Source organism: Mustela putorius, unplaced genomic scaffold, assembly GCF_011764305.1.
Source record: "Mustela putorius furo isolate JIRA1106 unplaced genomic scaffold, ASM1176430v1.1 tig00000551_pilon_pilon_pilon, whole genome shotgun sequence".
Taxonomy (NCBI): domain Eukaryota; kingdom Metazoa; phylum Chordata; class Mammalia; order Carnivora; family Mustelidae; genus Mustela; species Mustela putorius.
Window position 1 is genome coordinate 3,514,865 of NW_025421412.1, and position 17,520 is coordinate 3,532,384.

General features: G+C 42.7%; 1 protein-coding gene across 3 annotated transcripts in view; it reads right to left on the bottom strand.

The window, feature by feature from the left end:
• The window catches only part of MYO16 (myosin XVI), a 481,948-nt gene that overhangs the window by 123,558 nt on the left and 340,870 nt on the right, over positions 1-17,520 (bottom strand). For all 3 annotated transcript variants that reach the window (XM_045081327.1, XM_045081326.1, XM_045081325.1), the window contains exons 24-27: positions 16,243-16,318; positions 10,394-10,569; positions 7,870-7,950; positions 7,383-7,588 (exon numbers count right to left, since the gene is read on the bottom strand). In XM_045081327.1, coding sequence (XP_044937262.1) covers positions 7,383-7,588; positions 7,870-7,950; positions 10,394-10,569; positions 16,243-16,318 — 539 coding nt within the window. The remainder of the gene's footprint in view (positions 1-7,382; positions 7,589-7,869; positions 7,951-10,393; positions 10,570-16,242; positions 16,319-17,520) is intronic.

Sequence of the window (17,520 nt, forward strand, 5' to 3'; positions counted from 1 at the left end):
TCAGGGTGCTGCTCGGGGGCTCCTGCTCTTCCAGCAGGAGGAGGGCGTGGGGAACGTGAGCACACGGGGACAAGGCCGTCGTCAAGGCCACACCAGTGCCGCGGACTGGCTAGAGACACCCTCTGGGGTGAGAGGGGTGAGCCGGTACCCAAGTCCCTGGGGACCGGGGTTTGCTCCGAGGGCAAACAAATGCTGCAGTAACAGCAGCCCGGGGGGGAATGAGGGCGAAATGAGTGACCCTTGGGGACAGTGCAGCACAGTGCCCGGCCTCCGCCATGCGGATGAATGCGCCTGAGGCATATTTCAGCCAAAGCTGGTGACTCGTAAGGACATAACTAACCCGTATCTGGGTAATAAGAGTAGTTGTGTGGAACCTTATTCTGAGGACCAGAGTAACGAGCCTGGAGCGGCGATCTGGGGCGTGTGACCCACAGCAGGCCTCCGCGCACACGGGGAGGACCTCCCACCCGAGTGACATCTGAGTCAGCAGGACGCTCCACGAGGACATGAGGGACGAGCATGGGAGGCAGAAACAGACAAGGGATACTGACCCCGGGACCAGACCCCCGAGCCAAGTCACGGAAGCGCAGAAGCAAACCTCAGTCACCTTTCCCTCTCTGTCCCCTTTCTATAGACACGGTTCCCCAGCTCCACTGGAAAGGGGGGATGGGCCTAGATACGGGGTCAGCTGCCCTGGGGCCCAAACCACCTGCACTCTGTTCCTGTGGGTCTGTCCCCCACATGCCGTTGGCAGCTGCGCGGGGCCCCACGCGGAGCCGGGTACAGGCAGGAGTGACCTCGAGGCCTGCAGCTGACAACCATGACCATGTGGCCTTTTCTAGAAAAAGTTCACACATGCCCTGAGTAGATTGTGGGGGAAATGATGATTCACAACCCACTGAGCCCCCAAACAGGTTCCCAATAAAGAGAGAATGATGCTTCAACTGAAATGGCTTCTAGAACCCATGCTGACCCTTCTCTTCCCACTTCCCCATTTCACTGAAGAGTCACCAGTCCTCTCCTCCCGGACTTCATGAAGCCCTGAGATGAGTTGTAGCAGGAAGAATACGGTCAGCCTTGGCACGACCACCCCCAAAGGATTTGCCAATTAAAGCTTTTAGGACATTTAACGGCTCCTGAACTTACTAATTCACGTTTCTATTAAAGATGCATGGACAGCACCTGGCAGCCTATCCATGTCACAAGGAGAACTTCTAGAAGATTCCAGCTCAGACCTACGGCTCTGGCAATGCTGGTTCACTGGGCAGCTGCCTTCCCCGTGGGCTGAGTCCAAGAAACCGAAGTGTGGCTTCCTTCAACTGTCTCCTGGCACCCAATTTCCCATCAGGGCTGTGAGCTTCCACAGCCTGACCTTTCGGCAACAACTGTGTCATTGAAACAAGCTCAACATTCAGACTATTTCTAGGAGGGATCTCATCCAGTGACAGTCTCAGAGGACAGGTCATTCTCCCTCACCACGCCAAGCATAATACCACTACTGGGGGCGCTTCTCAAGGGCACGTCTTTCTGTCTTTCCCAAATAAGGTCACGGCCCCAAAGGGTGAAGCCTGGAGTGATTTCCTGCTCTCCCCTGGCAACCGTAAGTCAGTCCATAGATGAGCGGCGGGCATGAGCCCCAGGCTTGTCCCCCCGCATCCAGAGGTAGATTCCAAAAGATTTCCCTGTCGTTTCTGGAAGAAGATAAAGCGTGAGAGCCTCGTGCTCTGAGCAAAGCAGAGACTTACAGGAGTGAGACACGCCATGGGCCGACTTCCCACTGGGAAGAGGTGTTCTTTACGATGTCGCAATCCCAGAACTCAAAGAAAGTTCTGGAAAATGATGGTACCACACCTTACAAGGTAAAATGCAGGGTACCATTCCTTGAAGGACTTCTCGAAATAATTTCCCTAGGGGTGCCTGGGTGGCTCAGTCAGTCCTGGCTCAGGTCAGGGTCTCAGGGTCCTGGGGTCGAGCCCCACATCAGGCTCCCTGCTCAACAGGGGGTCTGCTTCTCCCTCTCCCTTTGCTGCTTCCCCTGCTCATGCTCTCTCTGTGTCAAATAAATAAAACCTTAAAAAAATTTCCTTAGCATTGCTTCATATTATACTTCCCTCAATTCTAGAATTGGAAAAAAAACAAACAAACAAAAACAAAACCATGATGGTGTAACATTATTCAACACATTGAAGTCACATATACTTATTGGGAAGAGATGAAATAATAGGAATTCTTACACATCGGGGCAGCGGTGGAAGCTCTTTCTTATTGTTCCCAATTATTTGCATGTTCTCCCTTCAAGGGGATACGGTAGCTGGTTCTGACATTGGCCACCATCCATTGCTTCTTCCAGGGGTAGACCTGGGTTGGTCTGCAACTGTTTGACCAAGAAAACACAAGGGGAGCGATGATGGCCCAGTTCCAGGCCCAGCTTCTAGAACTTCAAGTTTCCCTTCTTGTCCCAAGAACTGGGAGCTGCCAGGGAAGAGTTCCAGACTGTGCTGCTGGAGGAGCACCAAGGCACATGAGTGAAGAGGCCATCGTGCACGTCCAGCCCAGCTAACAGGAGAGTCTTCTGCTATATGGCTGCAACTTTTGGAAGACCCCAAGCAAGAATTGCTCACCTGAGCCCAGTGAACCCACAGAAGCAGGAGAAATAACACATTGTTTTACATCATGAAGTTTTGTGATGTTTGCTACATAGTGACAGATGAACGGAGCCAGGGGTTGGTTGTGTGTTGTATAGTTTCTCCAAGGAGTAAAACATTTTCCCACCTATTCCTGTTGGCCTTGGCCCACAGATTGCCTTTAGGCAATGGAATATAAACAAGTGACAAGTGCCACAGCCCGGCAGCTGTTGTAACAGGCATTCCGGCCGTTTCTCCTCTCCCTCTGACACAGAAAGGCCACGTCCCACCTCTTCCTGGGACCATCAGGGAAAAGACTCTCGTATCAGAGCTGGGCTGAGCTTCGCTGTACTACTTCCAAGTCACATAAATGAGTACAAGAGAGAAAGTTTTGCTGTTACAGGCCATGGACGTGGGATTTTATCTTCCGCAGGATCACTGCTGAGAGCTGTCCTTTACAAAGTCATCTGAAAAATTTCATGAGCCAGACCGACATTAGGGAAAGTCATTGACATGGAAGAGCGTATGAGAGCCATTCCGCTCAGTGTCACTGAGCGGGCTCGAGAAGCACGAAGGGTGGCAGGCGTTCTGCTAGAGTCCAGGCATGCAGTAGGACCTGTCTGTCATGCAAGCAGCCTATGGTCTCCTGTGGGCAGCAAATATGTTCTGGAAGGGGTGAGAGACTCAGCGTTTCAGCCTTTTGCATGCCAGGAGACAACACTGAGGACATTATGAAGTACGTCGCTAATTATTCAAAATATAACAATTTAACGACGCATGAGACATTTTTCGCTCTCAGGCCGTATGAAAGTAGGTGACAGGCCAGATCTCGCCCAAGGGCTGTGGTCTGCTCACTCTGGTCCAGTGGTGGAGGTTGGCCGTAAAGGACTATTTCCAGGCAGTGTACCACAACTGTCTTGCTCAAGCATTTTCTGAAGCATCGAGGAGAGAGACCAAGCAATTTAGGAATCTATGAAAGATTTTCCAAAGGAGGGAATGCCCGAGTGTATCCTGAATATCAAGTAAATACTGTGAGTAAATGGACACAAAGACAAGAAGGATGAGAGAGGTTTTGGAGCCACAGGATACGTGCACCTAAACTCTGCTTGCTTCCACTAACACAAAAGCATTTCATCTAAACTAAACACAAGAGCATTTCATAGCAAGAACAAGCACCAACAATTTCCCAACGTCATCCGTCCAGCTTGACGACCATGGACGCCACGGAAACACATCCTACAAGACCAGGTACCCTCGCCAGCCTCCTCTGCCGTCACAAAATACCACTGACTAGGCAGCTTAACAACAGAAGTTTATTTTCTCACAGTTCTGGGAAGTCCAAGGTCAAGGCGCCGGCCAATTTAGTTTCCATGGAGGTCTCCTCCTGCCTCCTGCCTTGCCGTCTCGCTGTGTCCTCACATAGCACACACACAGAGAGCACCTGCTCTCTGATGACTCCTGTCACAAGGACACTAATGCTGTCGGATCAGGGCTCTAGCCCCTGGGCTCACTCCACGCGGATTCCCTCCCACAAGCCCCATCTCCAAGTGCACTTACAGTGGGGGTGAGAGCTTCAGCCTATGAATTTTGAGCGATGTACGACTTAGCTCAGAGTAACAGGACACCGGTTGTGGATCATGATGCTCCTTTCCTTTTTCTCGTATGTCCAAACTTGCAGAGTCTTTCGTTGTGGAAGGCAGGACCTTACATCTTTATCATTCCCCCGGGAAGCTACTGATGCTATTAGGCAAACGCTCAGCAGGCATACCTCTACATTTAATCAAAACTGGATTCGCTAGACTAATGCGATTCTCCAGCCTCAGTTAGGAAGTCTCAGAATGATCGACAGTTATTAAAGCCGAAATACCACAAAGCAAATTTGCAATATCATCACATCCACCTACAGATTCCACAGGAATGTCATTATCCCCATTTAGTGTCATGTTGGATTTCAGGAAAAATAAACACCATTCAGATAAGTAGGTGCTTGCTTCACCACAGGACATCTTTTGCTTCTCAATCTGATACATTTGTGGCGATTGTATCCCTTTCCGTGTACTAAACAAAGTAATTGGTTTTCAATGGGTTTTATTCTCTAACAATTAAGACAAGGTGATAGGAAGAGAAAATAAGTATTTTACATAGGAACAATACATCTGTTATCAGTTATCAATTTAATAGGAAGTTTTGGCAAGCAAAACTTCCTATTAAATTGCACCTTTAATCTCTGTTTATATAATGATGCTTGATTGCCTGGGGCAATGTCAAAGTTCTGATGAGCTTTCTAAATAAATATTAAATTATAGTGGAACCACTACGCTCTACACCTGAAACTTAGGTAACGCTGCATGTCAACTACACTCAAATACAAAAATTATGTTATTTCCTGACATGACAGTATGTGATTTATATTTTATTCCAGTTCTGTAGAAATGGGTCATCTCTGCATGGACCAGTGTGTTTGTGACAATAGCCCACACTGGCATCCTTCATTTAAGGAAGAGGGTGGCAAGATGCCTGCATGGCTCAGTCGGTTAAGCCTCCAACTCTTGATTTTAGCTCAGGTCTTAATCTCAGGGTGGGGAGTTCAAGCCACACATTGGGCTCCATGCTGGGCATGGAGCCTACTTAAAAAAAATATGGTGGCAAATTTCCACTAATGTAAATGAATAATTCCATCTCTATTGATATGCCACTGAAAATAAGGATAAGTAGAAATCATATTTCTTTTAAATAAGGGGCTGGTAAAAGCAATGCAAAGATTTACCAAAAAATATTATTTCTCATCCCTGCTACTCTTTTAAACAAACTGTGGCTATAGTCTCTGTTATATAGAAATATTTCTTTAAGTTGAATAAAGAACAATCTGCAAGGCCAGGTTCATTCTGAAAGCGCTGGTTAAACACAATGCCCAGTAATTGTTATTGTGTAAGACGTGGTCCCTGCCTAGAGGTCATGGTAGACAAGAGATGCATATATGTGAAATGCTGTACTTAGTTTTAAAAGACATTATCTCATACACTCTTTTCCTAGAGGTCCTGGTTGAGTATATACGTCAAAGTAGACTTAGGGGAAAAAAAAAAAAAGAAAAGAAACAACAAGGCAGAAAGCATTTCCTGATCATTGCGATATGTAATATAGATACATACATGGGGACACACAGTCACGTTCACCGTCTTCTGCTGGGGAAATAGAGCAATTCAAATACCTTGTTTCCAGTTAGCAGCTTCTTCATGCTAGTGGCTCAAGTGGAACTTCTGGTCAACCAAGTATTAAATCTTCTTTTCTTTTTTTTTTTTTAAAGATTTTATTTATTTATTTGAGTGATAGAGATCACAAGTGGGCAGAGAGGCAGGCAGAGAGAGAGGAAGAAGCAGGCTCTCTGCCGAGCAAAGAGTCCCATGCGGGGCTCGATCCCAGGACCCTGAGATCATGACCTGAGCCGAAGGCAGAGGCTTAACCCACTGAGCCACCCAGGTGCCCCCAAATCTCTTTTCTTAAATAAATGGTTTGTCGACTAGATTTTCCATACTAGTTGTACAGTTAGTTTGAACCAGAAATGCTACATTTTATTCTTATAATATTGATAATACTTTATATCCATATTATTTTAAAACTTTACCTTCTTTTATACAGGATTACTAAATATTTTTTTCTTTTTTTTCTTTTCTTTCTTTCTTTCATTCTCTTTTTTTTTTCTTACTTCCCTATTATTTTGTAATTGCCTAAGAACAAACATTGTCATTATTTTCACCAGTGCCTGTGTTGCAATAAAACTTTATTTATAAAAATAGGGGTGGGGGCTAGATTTGGCCAATGAGAGTAGTTTCTCTGATGTAGAAAAATATTTTTTTCATGGACATAAGGGAGAAAATAATCACATATATACGTTCTTTTATTTTTATTTTTGAGGGGGGCAGAGGGAGAGAATCTCCTTCTTCTTTTTTTTTTTTTAGGGCAGGGAGGGAGAGACAGGGACCCTTAACAGGCTCCATGCCTAGTGTGGAGCCTGACGTGGTGCTTGATCTCACAACCCTGAGATCATGACCTGAGCTGAAATCAGGAGTCGGATGTCCTACTGACTGAGGCAGCTGGGGTCCCCTATATTCTTTTAAATAAAAAATTTTGAGTAAACATTACATGCAACAATCTTAGAAATCTTTAAATCCAAGAAAATCTACTCACATAAAGTAACATGAAAACGGTTTCCAAGGTATCAAAGTTCTATAACTTTTTACAAAAAGCTTGCTCAGTGCGTTTGTTTCATTGTTTCCCAGAGTATTTTGTTTACTGGGCTTAGAAGAATGTACTTGAACCTTGAACAAGACAGGTTTGAACTGTGTGGGCCCACTTAGACGGAGATTGTTGTATATAAATATAGTACAGCACCGTAGATGTATTTTCTCTCCCTTAGGATTTTCAGAATAACATCTTCTTTTCTCTGGCTTACTTTATTGTAAGAATATGGTATATAATATGTATAACACACAAAATGTATGTTAATCCACTGTTTGTGTTATCGGTAGGGCTTCTGGTCAGCAGTTAGTAGTTAAGCTGCGTAGGGATCAGAAGTTACACACTGATTTCCCACGGTGCGTGTGGGGGCAGGCACCCCAACCTCCCCCATGGTTCAAAGAGTCAACTGTATACACAATAAAACCAAGGCCTGAAACAAAGAACAAAACAGGAGACCCTTGCTAGCACGTCAGCAGGATGTCACACCGAGCACATACATAATGTTTCAAGAGCAGAATTTACCTTGACAGGAAATCCGAGAAGGAAAGGCGAACAGGGTAACCGTATCGGATGGTCTTCACCATGTCCAGGACCCCAATATATTGTAGCTGAGCAGACACATAAAAATTATCAAAAGTATCTGGCAGCCTTGAGTTATTGGGCTTGATGCAATGAATAAAGTGTGGAGTCCGCTTCTGAAGTTTTCCGATAATATCCGTTAGAGATTTCTAAGGAGAGAAGCAAAACACAGCTTATTCTCCAAAGACGACACTGATGGCAAATATAAAGAGCTTTTCAATAAAAATGTTTATCTTTGATCTGTAACTCTTTTATTATGAAGTCTCTGTGGCGTGAGTCTGTGTGTGTGTGTGCGCGCGTGCGTGCACGTTGAGTGCTTACTTTTATTTGAGGGTACTCAAGGGGTCAAAAATGGGGAAAAATATACATATACCCTCTACAGTTGATAAAATCAAAATCTCACTTTTGGAAAACCACAAAACCCACTAACCCGGAGTTGTGATGCAATGGTGACAGGACCTCCCCGTTCCAGTCGCTGAAGAAATGTGGAGGTTCCTTTCTTCTTTAGTAACTGTCATGAAAATAAAAGGAAATAAAGCAAGAGCAATTTATTTATTGAAGTATGTAGTCCTTTACTTTTCATTGAAGTATCATTGACACTTGTTTCAAGCATACAGCACAGTGATTTTCATAGTATTTTCCTAAAGTCCACAGAGAAGAAAGAAAGCCAGCCTCCCACCCACGTGAGTGAATTCACTCACAGGGCGGCACAGATCTACAGCAGACTGTAACATTCAGTACCAAAGGATTCCCGACGATGGTACTCTAACTGGGGACATGGGCAGCTACTTGTTAAATAATACCACAGCTGCCCGCCTCTCGAGTACACTGAAGCTGCGTCCTGGCCCATCTGAGCCCTGAGGCCAAGAGCTGACTCTTCTTCAGTGGGCAACAAGCGCACGCGAGTGCCTTGTGCTGCCGTCGCACGTGTTTATCCAGAAGTGGTAGCTTCCTGCCCGGCAAACAGATAGTCATGTGTGTTACAAAACCGGACGTTCTAGCAATCCCTGGTTTGTTCCCTTAAATTAACCACAATCAGTTTCTTCCCATTCTATTTTTCTTGACCTTCCTCTTCTCTTTTTCTTTTTAACTGCTCAAAGGAGTAGTCGATTACCTATCTGACAAATGGCAAGACTCTGTATTTTCTTCAATAAGTCATTGCATACAGCTCTTAAAAGAAAAAAAAAATCATACATAGGAGAGATTAAAGGATAATGGAGATAAAAGAAGTCAGTTGGAAATGAGGCCAATGGGGAAAGAAAGAAAGGGCAGAAGGTAATTAATTAAATCCCACCAGGGGTTAAAAAGGAGCCCCAGCCACAGACGTACTGTATTGCCTTTCACAAAATCACACAGACTCAGACCAACATATCTATTGATCTACAATCATTTACATTACAATAAAGAGGTCCTGATAGGAGAAAAACCTTCTTGTCAATATGGTATTGTTGCTAGCACGGAAGCAGCCCATTTCCTTCCACTGACATGAACTGTCAAGTTGGAATGTTCAGTCCTGACAAGGGAACATGAAAGGGGTGACTGGTCCAAGATCAACGGGTTTTCTACAGATGCCAGCCAAGTGCGACGCTCGGTAAGAGTGGGGGGACCCTGCCCATCCTGCCGGTCACGGGCGTGCGTGTGCAGGGATGAAGGCAGTGTGCACAGAAGGGAGGCGTGAAACACTTACAGAAGAGTCATAAGAAATAAATCTCCATCCCTGGAAATGGAACACTCAATTTCCCTTTCTGGGCGGAGGAACCACTGTGAATCATCTTCCTTTTGCAGTCCTTTAGGGAAAAGACTAATGGCCTCTATGCCTGGTAATGTTTAATAATTAAGGTTAAAAATTACAGTTTAGAGGTGTGTGGTGATTCTGTGCTCTTGATTTCCAGGATGACTGAGAAAGGAAGGGCCAGGAGGTTCAGTGAAACCCTCAGGAGTAGAGATCTTCCTTATGAAGGGTAACTCTTTATTTTTTTTTATGTAAAAAATATGCCACTTTGTATTTAGTGAAATTGAATTCCTGTGTTCAGACAGTCCAGGAATGACTCCATCAAAGGATCCCTAATTGTAGGGTCCATTGGCTACACACACACACACACAGAGTGCACATACTCACTCATCTCTAATATGTTATCTACATCTTGCCACTCTTCCAAAATAGAGCTGATTTTAATTATGCTTTTATTTTAATTGGTAAGCTCAAATGCATTCCAACAAGCTACAACAACTGAATTTCTAAAATTGATTGTCCTGGAAACCTTCCCAAACATATTTCTCATCTTTGTAGTTTTGGTGGCAGGCAGAGCAAACCAGGCTACCATCAGGCACTGAATCCTTAACGTTAACACATTTCCTACCTATTTCCTATTGGTTTGAGACAACTCCGCTGAATCTGTAGCTCTGTTTTATAAATAGAACCTTTATGTTTTAAGGACAACCACACTTGTGTCGGACAAGTCCACATTAAAACTAGTATAATACAAAAGTAAGCTTAAAATCCACATGCTATCCAGAAAAAATACTTCCAGCTCCAGAAACATACACACTGTCTATAAGAGAAACTACAATTTATTGTTTAGAGACCTAAAACCTCTGAAGTGATTAATGTCGACAGAATAAGGTAGCGAAGTTTATTCCCTGGAAAGCTACTGTCCGTGCAGTTACTTCCCATTCATCAAAAGGACAGTCACCGAGACAAGGCACAAATAGGATGTTGCAGAGACAACCAATAAAATCACTAATGTCCTATTTGCTATTGAATTTTCACTCTACTGCAGTCTCCTCGACCGCCCCTCTCTCTTAAGGTTATACTTCTGCCAGGATCCTTTTCATTACTTTGTGAAATTAAAATATCAATTTGTTTCCATCCATTTTCAGAATTGCATTTAAAAAGAGAGAGAGAGAGAGAGAGAGAAAGTAAAGGTACTAACAAGAATCAGAGGAACTCCTACCTTACTGAGTTCTAGATAATTCCTGTTTTCTCCAATAATTGAAGAAGCTGCCGTTTTCTTACTGAGCAGGGTGGATTTCTGTCCTCTGAACTTAAAAGAAGGATAGGAGGACACGAGGGATCCTGTCTGTGACAGTTTCGACTGGAACAAATGATGGATCACGACATTTTCACTAGCTAGGAAAGAAATAAAGCGATATTGTGAGTGGCATTCAAATCATCATGTCCCCGAGCTTTAAACACACTCCTCATTCCAGGGCTGTAGGCACTCGACATTCCCAGTGTAAGACGGAAGTGACAGGTCATCTTTCCTTTTGCCCCTATTGTGTTTTCCCCACCATCAATCCTACCACTTGATGAATTCTGACCTTCTCTGTCCTGACCAGGAGTCCTAATCCGTGTCCCTGTCCTCTATCTCAGCACTGGCCCTTGGCCTTCTGAGTAGCCCTTGTGACTCTCCTAGCCTTGGGAACCCAGTCTTGCCTGGCTTGGGTCTACAGGGTTTCAATTCTCTTGGCCAAGTCATGAAGACCTGTGGTTTCTGCCAGCAGCTTCCCACCCCAGAAACACAAGTCCCAGGGTCTAACCCAGCTCCCAGTGTATGTGAACATTTGTAGGGACCCTGTTCCATTTGCTTGTACCAGTTGTTAGGGGAAACAGTTCAGCTACAAAGATAAAAAGCCAATGTCTTTTACATGTGAGGTTATACAAATTCTATCAAATTTGGAATCGTATAGTGAAAACCACACACAGCGGTGAGCGCTCTAGAAGACCTTTCTCTTGTTACCTGCCTTTGTATTTACGCAATCCTCACCGTTGAGTTTCCTTTCCTACAAAATGACCATGACATACCTAGTTTGAGGATGATACAGGGTTAGAATGTAAAGTCGTGTGCACATCATTTAGGACCTTGTGGACCCATGAGCTAGTTAGCTCTGTTGAGCCAGCAAAACCATTTTTCTACCTTTCCCACACCCAGATGACTTTGCTTGTGCAGACTAACATATTTAGTGACAAGGCATGTAAAGGAAAGTCACTACATGATAAACAAACTAGGCAGAAGTGTCAGAAAAGGGAAGAACAACTGGGGAAGGTAGGAAGGCAAAATGGAGCCCCGTGATGTTGGATACAACTTAGGGCTAGCAGGATAAATTCATGATTTTTCAAATAGAGCTACACACCCATATTTTATCTACGTATCTTCAGTTGTCTCATTCTGAAGGGGCCTCAGAGCAAAGACAACCCAGTTAGAAATGAGCTCGTCAAGCCCTTAGACCTCAGTGTTTCTTAATACCATTCTTCTCTAAAATAAATCTAGACTTCTTGGGCACAGGGCTGATTTGGAGGCAGAGCCAATAATCATGGACATTCTGGAAGGCTAGAATATCAGGAGGTGCTAAACAAGATCACGAGAACCTGAAGAAGAACCTCGGAGCTGGCTTGAAGGGCTGCTCACTGGCCATATCTCGAACAATGTTAGTATCAAAATAAGATAAGTAATGGATTGTGAGTCATTTAATAAAATAAGAATCTATGAGCCCATTCTGCTAATAATTTAATTAGTTAATTAATGAGAAAGGGGAGTTCTTGCATTTGAATGTCACAATTGATGGGAAAATGGGGCGTAGAAAATGGTGATTTTGCAACCATCAGAGAAATTGCTGATTTGGGCAAGAATCTATCATGTATGTGAGCCAGCAGGTGAATGTCTGATGTGGAAGAGAACATTGATTGCCTCACCTTCCTTATGAAGTGACAGAGAAAAACAGCAGCTTTCATTACAGAAACCTAAACTGTGTCACCTTAACATGGCTGTGTCACCAGTGGTGTTTCAAAGAGTCAGTGCGTCCTATGACTGGGTTGGGTGAGGACCGTTGAGCTCCTCTGTGGGGCTTCTGCCCAGAAGGGGTGTGCAGATGCCGATGGGAGCCAACAGCAAAGAAGCCGAGATTGAGGGACAGTCTTCAGAATAACTGGCCTTTAGGTTTTAAAATGACAGTCATGAAAGAAAGTGAAATAAGTCAGTCAGAGAAAAACAAATACCATATGATTTCACTCATATGTGGAATTTAAGAAACAAATGAGCATAAACAATGAATCTTGGAACACTGAAAAAATAAAATTAAATTTAAAAAAAAAAGAAAAAAACAAATGAGCAAAGGGGAAAAAGAAAAACCAACAAACAGGCTCTTCATTACAGAGAACAAACCGATGGTTACCATAGTGGAGGGAGATGGTGGTTGGGTTAAATAAGTTAAATAGGTTATATAGGGATTGGGGGTGCACTTGTTGAGCACTGGGTGATATATGGAATTGTCGAATCACTACATTGTAAACTAATAACACTGTATGTGAACAAACTGGGATTATAATAAAAATAAACAAATGGGCAGAGGACCTAAGAAGACATTTTTCCAAATGAGGACATATTAATGGCCAAGAGACACATGAAAAGATTTTCAGCACCTCTAATCATCAGGACATGGAAATCAAAACCACCATGAGGTAGTATCTCACAGCAATCAGATGCCTAGTACCAAAAGGCCAAGAAATAGTACGTGTTGGTGAGGATATGAAGAAAAGGGAATTTGTACTCTTCTAATGAGAGTGTAAATTTGTGAAGCCACTTTGGAAAACAGTATGGACGATCCTTCAAAAGTTAAAAGAGAAGTATCAGGATTCCACTGCTGTGCATTTACCCAAAGAAAATTAAAACATTAATGATGTGAAGATGTATATGCCTCTATGTTTATTACAACGTTATCTATAATAGCCAAGATATGGAAGCAACATAAGTGTCCCTCAAGAGATGAATGGATAAAGAAGATGTGGAATATTATTCAGCCACAACAAAGCATGAAACCTGGCCATTCAGGACAACATGGATAGACCTTCAGGGTATTTTGCTAAGTGAAATAGGCAGGCAAAGAATACCATATGATTTTTATTTATATATGGAATATAAAAGCAAACAAAAATATAAAAATAATTCTTAAATAAAGAGAAAAAACTGGTAATTTCCAGAGAGGAGGTGAGTTGGAAGAATGAAACAGGTGAAGGGAATTAAGAGGTACAAACTTCCAGATATAAAATAATTTACACAGATGAAAAATGCAACATAAGGAATATAGTCCACAATACTGAAATAGTCCTCTATGATGACAGAGGGTGACTATGCTTAACATGGTACTGAATAATGTATAGAACTGTTAAATCAATGTATGCACCTGAACATAATGTAACCTTTTATATTAACTATAATTCAATAAAAAAATAAATACATAAGTAAGTATCATTTAAAAAAAGAAAAAGATAAGCAGAGAGAATGTCCCAAATTAAAGAAGACTGAAGAGAAATGACAGCTAAATGCAGTGACTGCCCTGAATTGGGGCAAATCATCATGGGAGCCATTGCTGGAGTGAGCGGCAAACGGATAGGACTTGGGTCTAGATGTTAGCACTGCGTCAGTGTTCAATACTCAGACCGTTGTTTTGTAAGATGATGTCTTTAGCTCAAGATGCATACCAAAGAGGCCTTTTCTAGGTCTCAAATGATTCAGAACACACATGTCATGCACGTGCACACACACACACACACATACACATGCACACATGTATGTCCGTACGCACATGCTGCGCACACTTGCACACACAGGGAGAGATGGTGGGGAGTGGAAGGCAGGGTGAATGGGACGGAGAAGACAGAATAAAAGAAGGGAAATGAGGAAAATGAATTGGGAAAAGGGTTTATGGGAGTTCTTGGTATGAATTTTCTAACTTCAACTTGAAATCATTTCAACATCAATAGTTCATGCTGATGTTGAAATGGGAAGTGTCCCCGGAAGGAGGTCTGTAAACATTGTATCCAGTGTTTTCCTGCCAGTCCACCAGGATACCCGAACTTAGATGAATAGTTTATGAGCAAGTGCACAGAGGCACTCGGAGACAGTAGACTTGAGACTTTATTTCACATCTCAGGCACAGGTGAGAGCACTCACTGCATTTCTGCCTGAGCTGTGTCTCCAAGCTACCTGCCTCCCTTTGGCCAGCTGGCTCACGATCCCATACCAGACCTTACAACCTTTCTCAGCTGGGAGCTTTTTGATAATAGGAAGATTTAATTAGATACTATAAACAAAGTATCTAGCAAGGTACTCAAAAATTTTTAAAAAATCTATAAATTATACTCGCTTTTAACAACTATTTACCGCATCAACAATTTCACAAATTCATAAAATACTATCACAACCATACATCTTTTTCTTATATGATAGAATGGGTGAGGAACTATGGCCTGTGTGCCAAATCTGGCCCACTGCCCATTTCTGTAAATAAAGTTTTATTGGAACACAGGCATGTCCATTTGTATTATCTACACCTGCTCTGTCATTGTAACAGTAGAGTTAAAAAGTTGCAACAGAGACCTTATGGCTTGCAAAGCCTGAAATGTTTATTCTCTGGACCTTTATAGAAAACACCTGCCACTTCCTGTATAAACATGTAAGAATCTATTGTAAATTTTGTCTGCTTGCTCAGATGCCAAAAGAATTTAGAACAAAACAAGACTCACTTGTGTTCTCTTGGAACTTAATATACACAAAAGAATGACTTTAAAGGGACTCTGTTAAGGGAAGGAGAATGACAATATCACGAACCATCACATTCTTTCTCTAAATACATATTCTATCCCCTGAAATGCAAAAATAAAGAAAAAGGCATTGCGCCAACTTCAAAACCACACTATATATTAGATCTTCACGCAAGGTATGACTTAGATGGTAATACACTATCAATGGAAACTCAAATAATTGGAAACTAGAAGGAAGATCTTTCCAGTGATAATCAACAGGGTCCGTTATTTCCATTCCTTTCTTCTACATGCTGTCATTCCAATCCCACGCTCCTTCGGCTGGTCTCAGTTTTAAGAGAACTCAATCGCTTTAAGTTCTGAGAGACCAGCTCAGTAAGTCCCCCTGAAAAACGATCTCTGGCATCCGCACCACATGATTTAAGGTAAATACGGTCCTCAAGCCAGCGGTGATTATTTCCAGCTCAAAGCCCTCAATTTGTCTCATGAAGGGTGATCACAGGCTTCTTTTTTTCAGGAAAGATAAATGACCCAGCTCATGGCTAGCAACTTAAAGCATCAAAGATGATACATTTTAATTCACTGAAAAGGTTGTTAGGGAAACGAGAACTAAGGGCTACAGAAACGCTATGGAGAAAGAATGACTAGAGTCGGCAGAAGTATACATATTGATACATATAAGGGCACAGTATATAAGTGTAGTATGTACTTAGTCCCCTGTTTTATAGAAATAGATACAAGTACATAAAGGCCTGAGATTCACTCACTAGATAGAGGCTGTCAGTTGATATATACAGATAAGCATGTGTGCGCGCACATATGAATTTGTGCCCTCCCTCTACTTCGTGGGTATTAATTCTTTATAACAGAAAGTACGAGAATAAAATACCACCCTTAGGTATGCTCCAGACATCAACTTCAGTAATGAAATTCACCCTGCTGTGGCCTAAATAATTTTGGAAGGTGTATTAATCTTCATTAGTCTTCACAAAAGAGCTTTTTTATATTCATACCACTAGAGTGGTAAAGGTATTTTATATTTCTATCTGCTAAAAGCTTAGTTAAATTATGGTTTCTACTAGACTCCAAATTAGATTGTAGCCAATGTACATTGTGGCAAGATCCATTCTTTATTATTCTGGGCTTTAGAATGTAAAAGATATTTCAATTCCCCTGTCGCTGGTGGCATATTGCTGAGGACAGTGTTCAGAGATGGGGAAAGAAAGAGTGTGTGGCATTTTAACCATAGGGGAAAAAACTTACTTTTCATTACAAATAGAAGATTCTGTGAGAGAGTGTCTTTATTTTTTTCAATTGCTCCAACAATTTCATACATTACCTGTAATAAAAGAAAATGGTGTGATTACTAATGTTTAAATATGGCCACAAAAATAATCTCCTTTGCAGAATTATCTGACTCAGAGGAAGTTTCCAATTATTCACCAGAGAGGCGTTTCCAGTCTTCAAAGTTCATCTTACACCCCAGGTTGAAGCTCCTTTCTGCACATCAAACAAGGGACACCTCTCCTGTACTAATTTTCCAAGTCCCCCTCTGACTGTGAGTTTAAGAGGAAATGGTAGTGACTCGTGTTCGTGCAGCTTCCCTTCATTCCCGAGGACCCTCGTCTTCCCAGAAAACTCACTAAACCGGGCAGGGGGTTGCTGCCATGCCTGGGGAAGAGGGCATGATTCCAGTTGGAGAAATTCAGTGGTCTCTTTATATTCAAAGATTCCTTTTGGATCATTTAAACAGTTAATGTTTAAAATGAAGAAAACATGATGGGGAGCCTGGCTCAGTCGGTAGAGCATGAGACTCCTGACCTCGCGGTTATGAGTTTGAGCCCCATGTGGGGTACAGACAGTGCTTGAAAATAAGATCTTGAAAAAAAAATGAAGAAAAGATGATACTGAATTAAACACACAGATGCAGAGCACAGACAGACAGACACACACACACACACACACACACACACACACATTGGACTACCTGATTTTCTCTAAAAACATTTCTTATCTTTGCTCTTGTTATGGTCTCGTTCTGAATGGCCATTCCTACCCAATCTCACAGTAAAATTCCTGCCGTACCTTGAAAACAGTGACTACAAATTGTCCAACTCCATCTCCCTGCAGCAACCAACAGAACGCCTGTCCATTGGCCACATTCAATCAAGATCTGCTGAAAGGAACTTTAATGTTTTGGAATATTATGACCAAATACAGCAAAACACTGTGCTGTACATTTCATTTAAGATTGTGCTGATGAGTCTTGCATTATCACAAGATTATGCTTTGGAGCTTGTGCTTTTTGGATCGTGCATTGGAAAGTTCTCATGAATGGTACCTGTACCAGGCAATGTGGAGAAAAAGCTGAAGTTCTCCCACTGAAACTCAAGTCCAGACCTTCCCAGTGGGAGACTCCAGTCACATACCTAGGAAACCGCATCTCCCACACATGTCCAAGGGCAAACACTCAACCAGGGCAGTTGGATGCTGGCAGGAAGCTTGGAGCTCAGCACATGTTTTTACTTTGTATCAAATGAA